This window comes from Balaenoptera acutorostrata, chromosome 8 (genome assembly GCF_949987535.1).
Source record: "Balaenoptera acutorostrata chromosome 8, mBalAcu1.1, whole genome shotgun sequence".
Lineage (NCBI taxonomy): Eukaryota > Metazoa > Chordata > Mammalia > Artiodactyla > Balaenopteridae > Balaenoptera > Balaenoptera acutorostrata.
This window is the reverse complement of record NC_080071.1, coordinates 19,669,048-19,685,768: the sequence shown is the minus strand read 5'-3', so window position 1 is coordinate 19,685,768 and position 16,721 is coordinate 19,669,048. Positions and strand designations below refer to the sequence as shown.

The following is a 16,721-nucleotide window of genomic DNA, read 5'->3' as shown; positions in this document are numbered from 1 at the left end:
AAACCATTTCCATCGCATAACGGTCACTCCATTTATGGAATGAAGAAGAAAAGGCTCTTAGCAGTAGTGCTTTGATATACATGCTGAAGATATATTAATTGCCCATAAAACTTAAAACTAAAGTGAAACTTTGGGGCTTTGTAGGAGCTGTCTAAATTAAATCAAGATACAACATAGCAAGTTTTCCATCTGCTTCTATGCCATGTGCTATCAGATACTTTGACCTTTGAGATTTATGAAAGAGTACGACAAAATCCTGTTCTCCAGTTTGTTTATCCTAAGGACATCATGGCTTCACGGTCTTCCAGGACCTTGAAGAAACAGATGACAACTAGTTGTCCACTTCTCTGCCTCTCTGGTATAGTCTGGGCTTGATCTCTTAATAGATAGCTGCAGCAGGATAATGGGACAGGCCACCCTCCTCAGCGAAATGAAATTCATATTTGGTGCTTTTGATTGCAGACTTGACTGTCAGTCATCCACAAAGAGATACGTCTGGTGCTGCAGTGAATTGGGTCCTTGCTACTCTGTGTGTGTGTACATGTGTGTGCACCTGAATGTGTATCTCTTTTGGTGCTTTTGGTGCTTTGGATTCTGATATGGTTCTCCTGTGAAGTGGTAAGGTCACACCTATGTGGGTGGGAGGAGGGTAAGTGGTCTCACTTTAAAGAGGTGGATATTCCTGGAGTCAATGATGTGGTGAAGAGGAGGATTCTCCGAAAAGAATGAACATTTAGAAGGCGGGCTTTAGAAAGGCAAGAGGGAATGTCTGTTGCTCTCTGGGGTCAGCCTCCCCCTAAATAAGATGGCCTCTGCCGAACAGGCCACAGGGAAATGAGTCTGGAGCTGAGGGGGGAAACGCCTCTCTAGGAGACAACAGGAAAGAACATGAACAAACAATACTTTATGAACTATGTTGCCTGGTCGTATGTTCCTATCTGGTTTTGTTTCCCTTGTTATTATATCTGAGCTTCAAGTGGAGTTCATTTCACTCCTCCAGCCTTGCATCAACTCCAGGACTAGGAATTTAGAGAGCAGCTGTGCTCCCCATCAAGCTGTAGTATTACAGGTGAACTTTTTCTTCTATTTATGTCCACATGTCCCCACTCTCTGGGCCCACGTGGTGGTGGCAGAGTTGATTACTGAGTTGTTTATCCATCAACCTCTCCCCTACATGACAATATTCTCTCCATTGAAACCTCAGAAGGTATTAGACTTGAGTTATTGAGTAAGATTCTGGGCTCTTTAGAGGAATATCTTTAGATTCTTCTTTCTAGTAAGTTTCTCCATAGCCCTCAGATTTCCCCCTAATCATTGCTGTTTTCTGAAATTCATGTAAGAAAAAATTTTTTCTTCAAAAAAAAAGAAGGCACAATATACAAATATACAGCTATATACTAGCCTGATAGAATTTTGTTCATTCTGAAATATAATTTATCAACCAATAACCGTACAATTTCAGAACGTTTCTTGTTTGAATGGGAGAAATGGGTGGGAGATTAGGAGCCCTTTGTGTAGGACAGAGGGGGCAAAAGAGGAATAAGAGAGGCTAGAAATATCAAAGACCAGCTGGGCTTACTTTGCCTCTTTTCTTGGAGTGAGGTTAATTTACTTTCAACTGGTGGAGTCCTTTTGCCCAGAGTGGGAAGAGATAAGCTATGAGCCAACTTGGTTTTCAGTGATGGACCAAGTATTGGGTGACTTTTTCCCTCAACCACAGCAGATTCTTAAGAATCTGGTTTCCAGAGAATTCATAAATAGAAGTATCAATGTATTTTACAACTCTATACAATAGATAGGAGAAGGGGCACACCAAGAAAATAATGTACCCCATCTTCCAAAATGTCATGGTTTGCTGTATGTTTGATAATCCTAATGTAGGAGTCACCTTAAAGGAAATGAGTGGGTTGATAATGACTTATTATGAACCTCTAAGAGCAGGACACATGTGGGGTCTTATCACAAGATAAGCACCCTATTTGGCAGCAGTAGTTAGTAAAAGCTACTGGGTCACATAGACAATCCAACAGGAAGTAATTGAGTTTGGATTATTTTTGAGATCTCCCAGCATCCTCTGCATCACTCTCAGATTTACTCCTCTAGAGCTTTGGGCAGTAATCTTTCTATCATTGTTCTTTTTGGTTTCTTGTCCTGTTAGGTTATAGAAAAATCCCTGACTTCTCAGTGTAGGAACAAGAGTCTCACTCTTAGGGGATAGAAAGTGAGTACTTCTGATAACTATTTTTGGGCTTTTGTCATTGGCAATCTTTTTTATTTTGTGCATTTTATGTTTTACAGCCAAAAGTAAATAAATAAATAAATAAATAAATAAATAAATAAATATTTTTTTAAACCTGATGCTCCGTTCCCAAGCCTTCCTTGAAGCTACAGTTAGGGTGAAGAAAGCCACAGCTAGTGTTCAGATGCAGCAGCAGGAGAGATCCTAGCAGAACCATCCACTGTCCGGCCTCAGGGTGTTGATGGTGTCAGATGTGCTGTCTGTGCCCACTGAGGGACAGGGCAGAGCACCTCAAAGGCCAGTCCCCCTGGGTGCTTATTACGTGCCAAGTTAATTTCAGTTGCCAATGTCAGAACTGCCAGTGTTAGAACTAGCAATACGTCTTAGGTAGCATTCTGTTACATGAACACATTTCTGCTATAAAAAGACCCCTCTGGCTGAAGAGTCCATGAGAATAGATTGGAGAGGAGTGAATCTCAAGGAAGAGGGACCAGTTAGGAGGCATTTTTGACATTTCAAGTAAAAGAAGATGATTTGCAGTAGGATGGTCGCAGTGAGATGGAAAGAAGTGAAAAAATTTGAGAGATTTTTTATAAAAGTTAGAATCCATAGAAACTACTGGTTAACTGGATGTAAAAGATGAGACAGAGGGAAGTGATAAGGGGAAAAGAAACAGGGTATTTGTCTGGGGTTAAAAATAACTGTCCTTTTTGAGTGATTTACTCAGGAAGGGATGGATTTGTACTGAGTCATCTAACTCTCTTACCTCCTTGTAACCTCACTCTGGTAGAGTATAATTACAGGCCCATTTTAAGGAAATGATCCAAGTGGTGGAGGCTTGCTTACTTGGAACTGAATCTCTGACCTGTCTTTTATAGATAGAGCCTGTATTGAATGCAGCTAATCAGCTCAGCACACTGACATTAGCCAGTGGAAGAGAAAACAGACAAAGTTTGAGTTTGTTGAAAGACCATATTAATAGTATTAAAAGCATACAAAAATCAGTGAAGGGGGTGCAGTCATTTTGGAAGGTGGTGAAAACACATAGTGTGAATACTTTACAAAGACATTAAGCTTTTAGCAGTGGCAGTCGAGCTAAGAAACTGTTTGATATCCCCCCATTATCCATGTCCATAGAGTGGGGTCATTATTTTTCTTTTTTATGAGACCTGAGCTGTCTCATGAGGTAGACACTTTGAAGGTATATATTGTAGAATCTCAACAAAGTTCCTAAAACACATGACTATTTTCATGGGATAGAATTAACAACAGACAAGAGAAGAAGAACCGAAGTGAAACTAAAGTTTCCCAATGTAAAACTTTCTGGGATTAAGAGATGAGATGAGTGGAGGTGAGTGTGTCATGCACTTCTTTAGAGAAGTTGTGAGTTTAGGGAAGGAAAAACGCAGTAAAATGAGAAAAGATTAGACCTTGACAGTATGTAGCAAATTATCATAGTATGCCTCCTCACCATATGCTTGTTCCATGACAAGTTCATGTTCCAAGATGAAATGAGAAATTAAGATGCATGGCATTCATGATTCTGGGAAGGATAATAATAAAAGAAACCTGTATGATAAAAAAAATCCTAAACAACCACACCCAACCAATAGTCATTTTCAAAGTTCAGTTATTACACATTTACTTGCCTTATTCATTTGGAATGTTATTCTGCAAATGTATCAAATCTTTACAATTTGTACCTGTTTCCCTGGTTATGTAAGATTTACTCACCCAAAGTCTGTTTTGCTGATGGGTTATGAACTCCTCAATTATTTGTTGTTTTTGTTTTCCTTTGATGATGAGAATCCAGGAGTCATGATGTAATGTTGCTATGGTAATGAATATGTACAAATAGATGACTAAGGGTGGGGGGAAGCTTAAATCTTTAGAAACATATTTGCATGTAAATTTCTTTCCAGTGAAATTTTAAAAAATTTCACATGTAAATTTTTTTCTGTTATGTACAAAATTATGAAAGATGTACTATGTTATATCATATCTTGAACAATGCAGTTGTGCTGCTTATATTAAGTAACAGGAGTCACTCAATATGCTCCAAGGAGTATTTTCTTAATAATAGTTCATTTTTAAAGATATTGGATTAAAACTGGATTAATTTCCATAGGTGTGTTTATGCATGTGTGTACAAATAAAGTATACTCTTAAGTAAAAATTGGGACACATTATAAGGATGAAGCTCTTTTCTTCAAGCCTATCAATCAGAAATATTTATAGTTGCCTAAGAATATACTTTTCCAGCCATTGGAACTCAATACATGCTGAGTGGTTAACTCATTACTTCAAAGCTGCCATAGAACTGACGTTGGAAGAAGAACATGAGCTTAGGACAGAGGGAAATGGTATTTGGAGATGTAGTTTAATATAATCCTACAAGTTAAGTATTTAGATTTTGACATATTAACCTTTTTTTGTTGTATCACAGAACTTTGCACCAAGATATCAAGAGTTGCTGCTTCCTTCATTGGCTGGCCACATGTTGACTGGCAAGGTACTTAACAACACTTGGCTTTTATACTGTGCTTAAGACAAAGGTAATGATCTTTTGCCATTTGAGGAGGATTCATTAGACCAGCACTGTCCAATAGAGATAGAATGCGAGCCACACATATAATTTAAAATTTTCTAATAGCTATATTAAAAAGTAAAAAGGAATAGGTGAAATTAATTTTAGTAATATATTTTATTTGACCCAGTGGATCCAAAATATTATCATTTCAACATGTAAGCAATATAAAATTATTAATGATATATTTTACATTCTTATTTTGTAGTAAGTCTTTGAAATCCAGCATGCATTTTATACTTACAGCACATGTCAATTTGGACTAGACACAGTTCAAGTGCTCACTACTCACATGTGACTGGTGGATAACATAGCAGACAATGCACCATTAGACTAAGAGGAAAGTGTTGAATTTATTTAGAATATTGAAGTTATTTAATATCAGACTTCTTGGGATAATAACCTTGCTTTCTTAGAAGATGAGAGCTTTCCAACTTGCAGGGAAATTGCTTACTGTATTCAAGAGACAAAATAAATATGTGGAGGGTAAATACCTGACATTAGCATAATGCCTTACGGTTTGACAGTATGTTCACATTCACTACCCTTTTTAATCCTGTCGTGGTTCTGAGAAATAGGGAGGAACAAAGTTCCACTTACTTTTGAGGAAGCAGGCCCTGATCTTTAGGCTCCAAGTCTCATGATCCAATGGTAGATCACAGTCTAGGGTATAGTTACCAAATAATGAGCAAGCCAAGTCAGCCAAAATATAATGTGTTCTAGCATTTTCTTTTCTTTTTTTAAAAAAAGCATCTGTTTTGTGGGTGTCTGGAAGGGCTCAGGCTTGTCCCAGATCTCCTTTTTTTTTTTTTTTTTGATTTATTTGTTTGCTTGGATCCAGAAGGAAATGAGAACAAAGTCTTTTTATGCTTAGGAATGTTTTGATTCATACAAGGTGGTGGTGGTGGGGTGAGATCCTCAAGACTGTCATTATCATGCATCAAAGTCCGACAAATATCCCACCCCCAATACCGTGACTCTTTGATTAAGTCAACTGCATACAGCATTTCAGAATAGGTCTTCCATAGATGTGCTATTTAGAGCTAAAGTAGGTGAAGAAGCAAGTAATATCTCTTACTCTAAAGCAATTAATTTATATGACGATTGCTTTTCAAAGAGGCCCCTAACAGCAGCAATAACACCAGCACTGGATTCTTGGCTTTTTGTGTTGTTCAGTTAAAAATAATCCCATTCAGATTGACATATACACATTACTATATATAAAATAGATAACTAATAAGGACCTACTGTATAGCACAGGAAACTCTACTCAGTAGTCTGTAATGTCTTATATGGGAAAAGAATCTAAAAAAGAGTGGATATATGTGTATGTATAACTGATTCACTTTGCTGTACAGCAGAAACTAACACAACATTGTAAATCAACTATACTCCAATAAAAATTAAAAAAAAAATTCCATTCACTTTAATGTACAAGCTACACACCTGGATTGAATTTAGGCTAATTTCTATTAATTGGTAATGCTGCCCTTATATTTTCAAACGCAATCCACATGGGAAGCACACTCATTTGATAAGCCCCAGGGACTTAAACAATACCCAAAGTGTCTAATGCAGTACTTTCAATCATTCTTCACCTCCCCTTAAAGCTTGGGTATGATTCCACCCCGCCCCTCAGTTTTTCAACTGCTGCAATTGTAGTTGTTAAGTATTTTGCATAAGATGGGTCCTCTACTTCCTTCTAAACCTGGATTACACATTGCAGATGACCACATCACCTGGTGAAGGTAGTCCAGCTTCGGTCGCCATTCATGGGGGGAGGGGGTCACTTGAAGGCGTCAGATTAGAGATGAAGTGTGTTAAGCCAAAACTATAGGTAGCGTAGGCAGTGGGGCAACTGGTTATTTCCAGGGCTGGACAGAGAGGGCGCCCTTCCACAGACGCGCGCACAGCCAGGACGTGGCGGAGTGAGGAGCCCGGAGGAATACCCAGGATGTTTCAGGGCTCAGTCTAGTTAGAAAACCTTTAGGGCACTGGACGACAAATGAGTGTCAAGAGACTTGGACGCGTGGATCTTCTGTAGGAGACTATAGAGCGGACCAACAGGAAGCAACTGCTGCAGGGTTTAAGTCTTCCTGAAGTCTCCGTAGGGCTTTCCCTCCTGTCCCGACGCCCTTCTCAGCGTATCCAGTCTTGGGGACTCCGCGCCACCCCACCTGCTTTCTTTGCCTCCCCCTGCGCCCCCGCTCGCCCCCACCTCTCTGCGATCTCACTGCTTCTCCTGCGGGCCAACCTTGCCCGCCAGCCGGGCAGCGGCAGGCCCCTTGCGGCTGCCGGAGGGCCCAGGGGGCGGAGGCGCGGCAGGGGCGGGCTCTGTCGCCCCCCCGCCCCCCTGCCAGCCGGGCTGCCGGGGCCAGTGGCTGGAGCGCCGCGCACCGCCAGCCGCGGGGGCGGGGGATGGGGGAGGCAGGGGAGGGGGGCGCCCGCGCTGATTAGAGCCAACCGCACACTTCAAAAGGGTGTCGGGCCGTGCTTCCCTCCTGCGCCCCGGAAACTTCAAAGCGGTCCGCGCTGCCCCGGCCGTCGCGCTCCGCTCCGGGGCCTCGCAGCCCGGGCGCGGCGCCTGGTGGCCATGACCCGAGCGTTCCGCGCCGCGCTTCGCCAGGCTCTCCTGCTCGCCGCGGCCGCCGCGCTCTCGGCAGGTACTACAGGCGCCCCTTTCTCCGCGCCCGCGAGGGTGGGAGCCGGGGGCGGTCTGCGGGTGGGCAAGGGGTGGGGAAAGAAGGTGCTCCGAGCGAACTGACCTTCCTCGGGGCGGAGTGCGAAGCGCCAGTTAGATTGAGGGGGCGCGGGATAGGGCGCAGCGTGGGCACCTGAAGTCGGCCAGCGGGGTAGACAGGTGTGTTGGGGATGAAGCCACCAGGAGGGGGGAAGAGCTCCAGGGACGTTGGGGTATGGGATTAGGGGTCAGGTGGGTGACACATTTGGGGGCAGATTGTAGCGGAGGGAGTAGGAGAGTGTTTGTGGGTGTGTGCAGGGATGGGAGTTGGGTGGCACCGTGAGTTCACTCTGCAGGGTCTTGGGGGACGCTCCGTGCTGAGCTCCGGAGAGCTGAGCAAGGATGACGACACGGTGGTGGTGGGAGAGTGGGGAGTGGTGGTGGCGATTAGTCTGAGTTTTAGGAGATGAGGGATATCTCAAAAGCCGCTGGTGCCAAGTTCTGTAGGCGGGAGTGGGAGCTTAAATCTGCGTGGTTTGCAAGGCACAATGCTTTCGAGGTATGATCTTTACTAAGAGTTGCAGGAAAAAAAATTTCTGGCAAAAGTCCCAGCGTTTATGGCAGGTCTGTGCTTTGATAAGCTAAATAGAGCCCTCGGCCCAAGCTAGAAATTAAACATTTCTTCATAATGTTTACTAGAAACTGGGGCAAATGCATATAGTGTGCTATGATGAAAAACTCTTTAACTCTAAAATTCTTTTCATTATAACATTATTCTGGGTTATGGAGAGAGACCGGGAGCAGATTCCTTGCTAACTCATTCTTTAAACATGTCAATCAGACATTTAAGACATTTGCACATAAAAACCGGGTGTTTTTCCGTAGGGCTGTACTTTGAAGCTGATTTTGATGCATTTTTGTTTTCTCCGATGACAGTCTGTTTGACATTAATAGCTATACTCCAGGGTAGGTAGTTTTCCTCTTAGTGACATGTGCGGGAGAATGTTTTGAATAGTATGATTGCTGTCACGTGCAGATTCAGTGTTTCAGATGGTCTGAGAGACTCACCAAATACAATATTCAAATGAAAATTTGATTGTTGGAAGTGATCAGTTGATACAATATTAGGATGAAAACATTTCAGTTATCTTTGAAAAGGCACAGCCTTTTAGGAAGCAGTTACCCAGAGACTTGTCAGGAAGATGATGGGATAAAGCGAAGTATTTGCATTCAGAGTTAGTAAATTCATCACTGGGAAGAAAAATGACTATGGGAAGGTCTTTATGAGAAATGGGCAGAAACTCCACTAACTTGGAATACTCAAAGTGCTCTTGATGACTTAATAGAATTTACACACACAAAGTCTTCTGGAGATCACAGTTTTAACTGGACACCTGAGAAGTTGCCTTTGAAGGCTATCTGTACAAACCCTTTTTATTTCAGGGAGCTAATAGCTTTGTTGCAGACATTTAAAAAAATAGACTCAACTGTTTTTTATCTAGCTTGAAAGGTATATTTTGTTATATGACAGAATCTTTAGAAGATTTCAGAGACCCTGGGCACAGCAACATAGGAAACACATGCCCTGCCTGCTATGTTCTTAAAAAGGCATGGAAACTTTTGACATTGAAATGTGCAAAAAAGAAAAAAAAATAGATCATCCATTCAAATTTGATTGTTTCCTTAAAATTTGAAGGCTAAGAAAAATTCCTGATATGGAGATAATGTGGCAATACAGTAGAGAAGTACGTATCAAAATTGAACTTTAACAATGAACTTTTCTATGTAGAATGCAATCGTTTTGAAACCTGTTTAAGAAATTTTACTCCTCTTTGTGTCCCACAGGAAAAAAAAAAGTATATTGCAATCTACATTTTTGATTCTTATTTTTTTATACGAATCTTTATTTGATAGAGGGATTCAAGATAATTTATTTATTTATTTCATCTTTTAAATTGTTTTTCTCTTGTGGTACCTTCATTATTTTTGACCTGGTCACTTTTACAAATTGCATTGTTAATCATATTTACCATGTTTTGGAGATGTACATGCCATTATTGACATGTTATATGAGAAGTTGCTCTTGACAGTGTCATAGCAAAACCGCATGACAGAAAACACTGCTTTCCAATTTGGCTCTGTTGTGCACCAAGCCTAGGACCTTAAATATCTGAAGATATTGATGGACCAATAAACCCTTTTTGCTTTGGCTGTTCTTCCCCAGCATCTCTAGCACCTTAGGCATGTCAAGCCTTGACAGCAGAGTAGAAATCATTGCTCCTTGGTGAGAATCTCAGAGGGTAACCGCTGGTCTGGTGGAAACTTAGAGAAACTATTTATTGGTCTGGACTGGCTTAAAAAATTAGGCTGCTTTGTGTTGCTCTAATTATCTAGTTTCTGGATTCCTTGATGTTGATAAGAAAGACCTGACATGACCTCACAACATTTATCATGTGTATCAAACAAATAATTGCCAGAAAATGTCCTGGAGTTCTCAAATTTGAAGCTGGACTTGGACATTATACAGATTTACACATTGTATATTCTCTACTAATTTCATGAAACTCCTTTCTCTTCTGGATGGAAAGAATTATTAAGAGTCCGGAAAGCTAGATGCTGTTACTCTAAAGGTGAAAAGATAACTGTTTCATTTAATAACCAGAGTGGGGTAGGGGTTTCAGGTAATGAGTTTTTTTTTTTCTTTTTCCCCACTTAACAGCAGTTAGCAGTTCCTACTATACATTTTAAACTGTGCTGGAAGTAAAAGTGAAAGCCTTGGACTGAGTTTATAATGAAAAAGATGTTACCTTTGCCCTTCTTTAAGCATAGTCATTTATTGGTTGATTGACCCAAGTGTAGCAAGAGGCTCCCTGGTTCCAAAAAAGAGACTTCTTTGGACTAGGAGAAACTCTGTGCAGAAGTCCTTGGGAGCATATTTCTTCATTGATTGTACTGCCTGAACCCGTTTTCTAGCCTCAAACTTACAGAAGTATAAAATAGAGAGTTCCTCCGATTTTCTACAATGACGCAAAAATACAGGATTCGAGGTGTGAGAGTAAGAGGGGAGCAAAGGATGACGCCAAATTTTGACCCAAGCAATAGAAGAATAGACCATTAAGTAAGGTGAGGCTGACTGCAGGAGGAGCAGGCATAGGGAGAGGTGAGGCATGGTGGTGGAGAATTGGAGCTCAGTTTTGGGTATGTTGAGTGTTAAATGTCTCGTAGGTACTGGGGTGGAGATGTCATGTGAGCAATTGGTTTTATGAGTCTGGAGTTCAGGGGATAAGTCTGACCTGAAGATTAAAAATCTAAAGCCAAGGGCATTTACAGATAATTTTATTTATTTATTTATTTTTTAATATAATTTATTTATTTGACTGCATTGGGTCTTCATTGCTGCGCGTGGGCTTTCTCTAGTTGCAGTGAGCGGGGGCTACTCTTCGTTGTGGTGCGCGGGCTTCTCATTGCGGTGTCTTCTTGTTGCAGAGCATGGGCTCTAGGCGCGTGGGCTTCAGTAGTTGTGGCTCACGGGCTCAGTAGTTGTAGCTCACGGGCTCTAAAGCACAGTCTCAGTAGTTGTGGCGCACAGGCTTAGTTGCTCTGCGGCATGTGGGATCTTCCTGGACCAGGGATCAAACCCATGTGCCCTGCATTGGCAGGCGGATTCTTAACCACTGCACCACCGGGGAAGTCCCTTTAGATATTTTTAAAGGACACATTAAATAGAGTCACAGATTTAGTGAATCACAGCATGCCCAGTTAAATTGAATTTCAGATAAACAACAAATAATTTTTTAGTATAAGTATGTTACAAATATGACATGGGACATACATATATTAAAAATTAATTGCTGTTTAATTCTAGTTTAACTGGGTATTCTGTACTTTTATCTGGCAACCCAACGTTAAGTAAATATTGTGGTGAGATGAACTGCTTCAGATATATGTATTCCCAGCTCTTGCATTAGAAAATACACTTATTTTCTAGTCCTCATCTCTTAAAACTTCTGTTCTAGCTTTACTACCATCCCCATGTGTATCTCTGAATAGATCACTTCCAAGTCTTAGCACTGAATGTCCTTCTGAGTCAACAGAGGGGGATACCCAGCCTTTCCTAATCTTACTTGAGTACCTTACCATAAAAGGATGTGTGAAAAAGAAACAATACTCTCTAGACTCTCTGCAAATGATTTATTGTTATGTGAAAGCAGTTGGTTTTGCCCAAAGTTACGGTCTTTTGAATGTGACTGTTGCTTTCAAATGCATTTTTAGAGTACAGGGGGACTGGTTCCAGGACCCCTGGGATACTGAAATTTGAAACTTGAGGATGCTTGAGTCCCATATGTAAAACGGTGTGGTATTTACATATAATCTACATACATCCTCCCATGTATTGTAATCATCTAGATTACTTATAATACTTAATACAGTGTAAACACTATGTAAATAGTTGTAAATATAATTTAAAACCTATGTAAAGAGTTACCAGTGCATAGCAAATTCAACTTTTGCTTTTTTGGAACTCTCTGGAGTTGGTTGGTTGTATCTGCAGATGCGGAACCTGTGGCTGCAGAGGGCCAACTATATTTTCCTTTTGAATAAACATTTTGCGTTTCTCTTTAAAAAACTTCTGGGTAGCAGCTGAGATCCAGTTTGTTGTATTTTTCTTGGCAGAACTTGCATCTCTTATTGTAAATAAAAAGAGGTTAAGAAGAGAGGAGAACGACTAGAGTCACACAGGACCTGATAATCTGACAGTTTATGGTTCCAGAGCACCTTCCTAAAAGAATGATCTTGAGTCCTTCAGGAGAGGGACAGGGATACGTAAATATCAGCCAGAGGATGTTTAGTTCCTGCTCTAGCTAAGTCTTGACCTGCTACCAGATAATTAGCATTGGCTTCATTTTGAGGTTTGCAGGGGAAAATGTCCTATAAGTGAACAACTGTAGGCATGGATCATTAAAAACTCAAACAGATATGTTCACATGAATATAAAGAGTTTATTTTAATAAATAAACAATAGGATTAATTTTCAAATATAAATGGAAAACAGAACTAAATAGGAAAAAAAGGAAAAGTTCTAAGCACAGAGTGTGTATCATCTATCATTCCTTATCTTTTATATCTTTTTCTGGATTTTTTATTGATTGGGATTTCATGTTTAAAATTTTTCACAGCTAATAGTAAAAATCTCAAGGTTTATCTTTACATTGTTTAAGAAATTGGGATAGGACTTCCCTGGTGGCACAGTGGTTAAGAATCCGCCTGCCAATGCAGGGATCACGGGTTCGAGCCCTGGTCTGGGAAGATCCCACATGCCGCAGAGCAACTAAGCCCGTGCTCCACAACTACTGAGCCTGCGCTCTAGAGCCCGTGAGCCACAACTACTGAGCCCGCATGCCACAACTACTGAAGCCTGCATGCCTAGAGCCCGTGCTCCGCAACAAGAGAAGCCACCACAATGAGAAGCCCGCACACTGCAACGAAGAGTAGCCCCCGCTCACCACAACTAGAGAAAGGCCGCATGCAGCAACAAAGACCCAATGCAGCCAAAAATAAATAAATAAATAAATAATTTATTTTTAAAAAATTGGGATAATATTGGGATATGTTCATAAATGATATAGAAATTCCAGATAGATGCACAACTATATGAATGTACTAAAGCCATCAAATTACATACTTTAAATTGACAAATTGTATGGTATATTATTTTATCTCAATAAAGCTGTTAAAAAGTAAATATAACAATAATAAAAAAAAGAAATTACTCTTTTGCTAAGGGACCTAGGAATACCTAAATACTGTCTTGGTTCAGCTGTGCTTCTCCTCCAGTCTAAGATGGCTTACTAAGGGGGGCATCTAGAAAAGGGAGGGAAAATAAGGCAAAGTAACTTTTTGTTGTTGTTGCCTGGTACTTTGGCCACAAATTGCATGGCAGAACTCTAATATTCTCCCTTTTTCTAAACTTTTAACAACTAAATAGCCTAGGATAAAGGAAGGGGGGTTGTGATAAGTCAGAATCCTGGATCCTGACACTACGCTACCAACAAAAGGTCTTGCAATGCATGGATGAAGCCAGAGTGACGAAGCAGGGGACCTCTACCTCCAGTAGCTCATGGTAATTCAACCTTCATGGCAGCTCTGACAGGAGTTCCAGGCCATAATCTCAGGGGTGACTGCTAAGTGGGGAAAGGTGGAGAGTCTGGGGAGATAGGTGGCTGGTTCTCTTCTATGAGGAAGCAGGTCCTGCCCTTCCCACGCTTGCTATGAAAAGAAGTAGGAGACAGGGTCATGACCATGAGCCCTGTGCCTTTCATGTTCTTTGAAAGCTGGATCCCTGAAGCGCGTGGGTCTCTTGGTTCCCTGGAACCTGAACAATACAAATCACTACTCCTCTCACTTAGGGATCCAGCAAAAAGTAAAAGAGAGGGAGGAGGTGAGTAGGAGTGTGAAAGAGACAAGGAAGACTTTATTTTCATAGAAGCCAATACTCCATTATTTTTCACTCTTTTGCCTTATCATGTGGCTCTTGAATTCATCTGCTCTGATTGGCCAACCAGGCTAACAAGGTTCTATTCTGTCCTGATGCTTGCCTTTTTCTCCTCTAGAATAATTTCCCTTTTCTGTTGTTCTCTTCTGTTTTTTTAGAGTAGGCATGTGAAGATGCTGTTTCTTCGGAACTGTTTTAAATTAATCCCCTCAAGAATTCATGGGTGAATCATTCAGTATGACTCAAGAGCCTGGCTTATTAGTTTTTTTTAAGACAATTTAAATTTGCCAGTGACTTAAGCATCCCAAATTAGATCAGTCTACTTTTTCATTAAACTTTTCACATCAAGAAAATGATTAGGTTCTCTAATTTTGAAAGTGAAACACATATATTTTCTTCTAATCTGTTTTATCATTCTTATCTCATGCTAAGGTAAAATGACAGAGATAGATGCTACATCTCTGTATGCTGATTAAGTTCCTTATAAATTTTTCATTCAATGCCGTGATTGAATTAATACTTTGGTCAAAAACCAGATTAGAAAAAAATCTAATCCATCAGGATCCGGACAATCATCATTTTGATGCAAAATGTTTAGTTTCATAAATGCATGCTTATCTTAGAGATGTTAACTCAGAGGGTGGTAATCCAGATTAACACAGCTTTCAGGAGGCAGATTGTTTTCAAACAGATTCAAAATATATTAAAGAATATTAACTCATCACATCTCATAACTTTATCTGATGACATTTTCCTGGCCTGATCCCCTAGAAATGTGTTTTTTCCTTCTTTCCATTCCCATTATTTCTCTTCAAGAGTAAAGATCTACACTGTGAAACTTTGCCTCTCTAAAATCATAGTGAGACTGCATTCTCACTCAAATTCCACTTGGAATCAAGCGTGTGTATTTCCAGGAAATAGACAATACACTCTAAATTTGAAACACTGAAAAAAGAATAATTATATGATTAGCAGAAGATTCCTTACAGAATAATAAATGCATAGTTGAATGAACCTCTCTCCCTTTTATAGCTGTTCTCTAGATACAGCTGTTCTCTAGATATATTATATTAGCTATATTATATTAAAAGGCATTGCTTTTTTGCACATAGAAGAAAGTTGACTTTGTTAAAACAGCTGGACCTCTTTAAAAGGATTGAGAGTTACTGTGACAAATCAAGATGAGATGCTCCTTTAGAATTATTTTTCCTGAACTCTCCTTTGGATATTGTCTTTATCATTGTTTTTCATAATATTTCCTTATTACCTTTTTAATACCTATAGTATCTGTAGTGCTGTCCCTTCTTATATTCTTGACATTGAGAATTTGAATATTCTTTCTTTTTCCCTTGATCAGTCTAGCTGGAGGTTTATCGATTTTATTGATTTCTTTCAAATAAAAAACTTTTGGTTTTATTGATTTTCTTTGTTGTTTTTTTCCTTCAATTGTTTTCTGCTCTTATCATCACTATTTCTTTTCTCTACTTACTTTGAATTTAATTTATTCTTTTTTATTCTGTCTTCTTAAGTTGGTACCTTAGATCAAGAGTTGACAAACTTTTTCTTAAAGGCTCAGATAGTACATATTTTAGTCTTATGGACCCTACAGTCTCTGCTGCAGCTACTTAATTCTGCCATTGTAGTATAAAAGCAGGCATAGACAATACATAAATAGGTGTTGCTGTGTTTCAATAAAATTTTATTTACAAGTGGGACAGCCAGTGGGCCATAGTTTGCTGACACTTTCTTACGTCATTCACTTAAGACCTTCCTTCTTTTCTGCTATAAGCATTTAAAGCTCTAAATTTCCTTCTCAGCAACTGCTTCAGCTCATCCATAAATTGTGCTGTATTGTGTTTTTGTTTTCATTGAGTTCAAAATATTTTCTAGTTTTTGTGATTTTTCTGGGACCTGTGGGTTATTTAGATATCTGTTGGTTGATTTCCAAATATTTTGGGAATTTCCCGATCATTTTGCTGTTGACTTCTAATTTAAATCCATTGGGGATGAAAATACATCAGCTGTGTGATTTCAGTTTTTAAAATTTCATTTGTATTTGTTTCAGAACCTAGCATGTGTCTGACCTGGTGAATGTACCATGTGCACTTGAAAATAATGTGTATTCTGTTGTTGTAGGGTGGAGTGTTCTATAAATGTTATTCAGGTCAAGTTGCTTAACATGTTATTCATGTCGTCTATATCTTTACTGATTTTCTGTCTTCTTATTTTATCAATCACTGAGAGAGGATTGTTGACATCTTCAACTTACATTTGAATTCAGCTATTCTTCTTTTCAGTTTTTCCAATTTTTGCTTAATGTATTTGAAAAGTTTGTTAATGGGTACATACACATTAAGATTATTATGTCCTCTTGATGTATATTCAGCATTAGGAAACCACTTGCTTTATCCCTGGTAATATTTATTATTATGACATGTCTTTCTTTATCACTGGCAATATTCTTTGCTTTAAAGTCTACTCTGTCAAAATTAATATAGACATCCCAGCTATGCTTAATATTTGTATATCTATCCTTTTTTTACTATTAATATAGCTATTCCAGCTATCTTGTGCTGAATGTCGGCATGTTATAGATTTCCCATCCTCATATTCTTAACTTTATGTGTACATATGTATACACACATACATATTTACATGTACATATACATATATATACATATGTATATATGTATGTGTGTGTGTTTGTGTGTGTGTATAGATG

At 39.5% G+C, this 16,721-nt stretch overlaps 1 protein-coding gene across 1 annotated transcript in view; it reads left to right on the top strand.

Annotated features, from left to right (window-relative positions):
- Positions 1 to 7,417: 7,417 nt before the first annotated feature.
- Positions 7,418 to 16,721, top strand: part of ACVR1C (activin A receptor type 1C) — an 87,940-nt gene continuing 78,636 nt past the window's right edge. Inside the window, exon 1 of the mRNA XM_007183112.2 lies at positions 7,418 to 7,489. Coding sequence (XP_007183174.2) covers positions 7,420 to 7,489 — 70 coding nt within the window. The 5' untranslated portion in view covers positions 7,418 to 7,419. The remainder of the gene's footprint in view (positions 7,490 to 16,721) is intronic.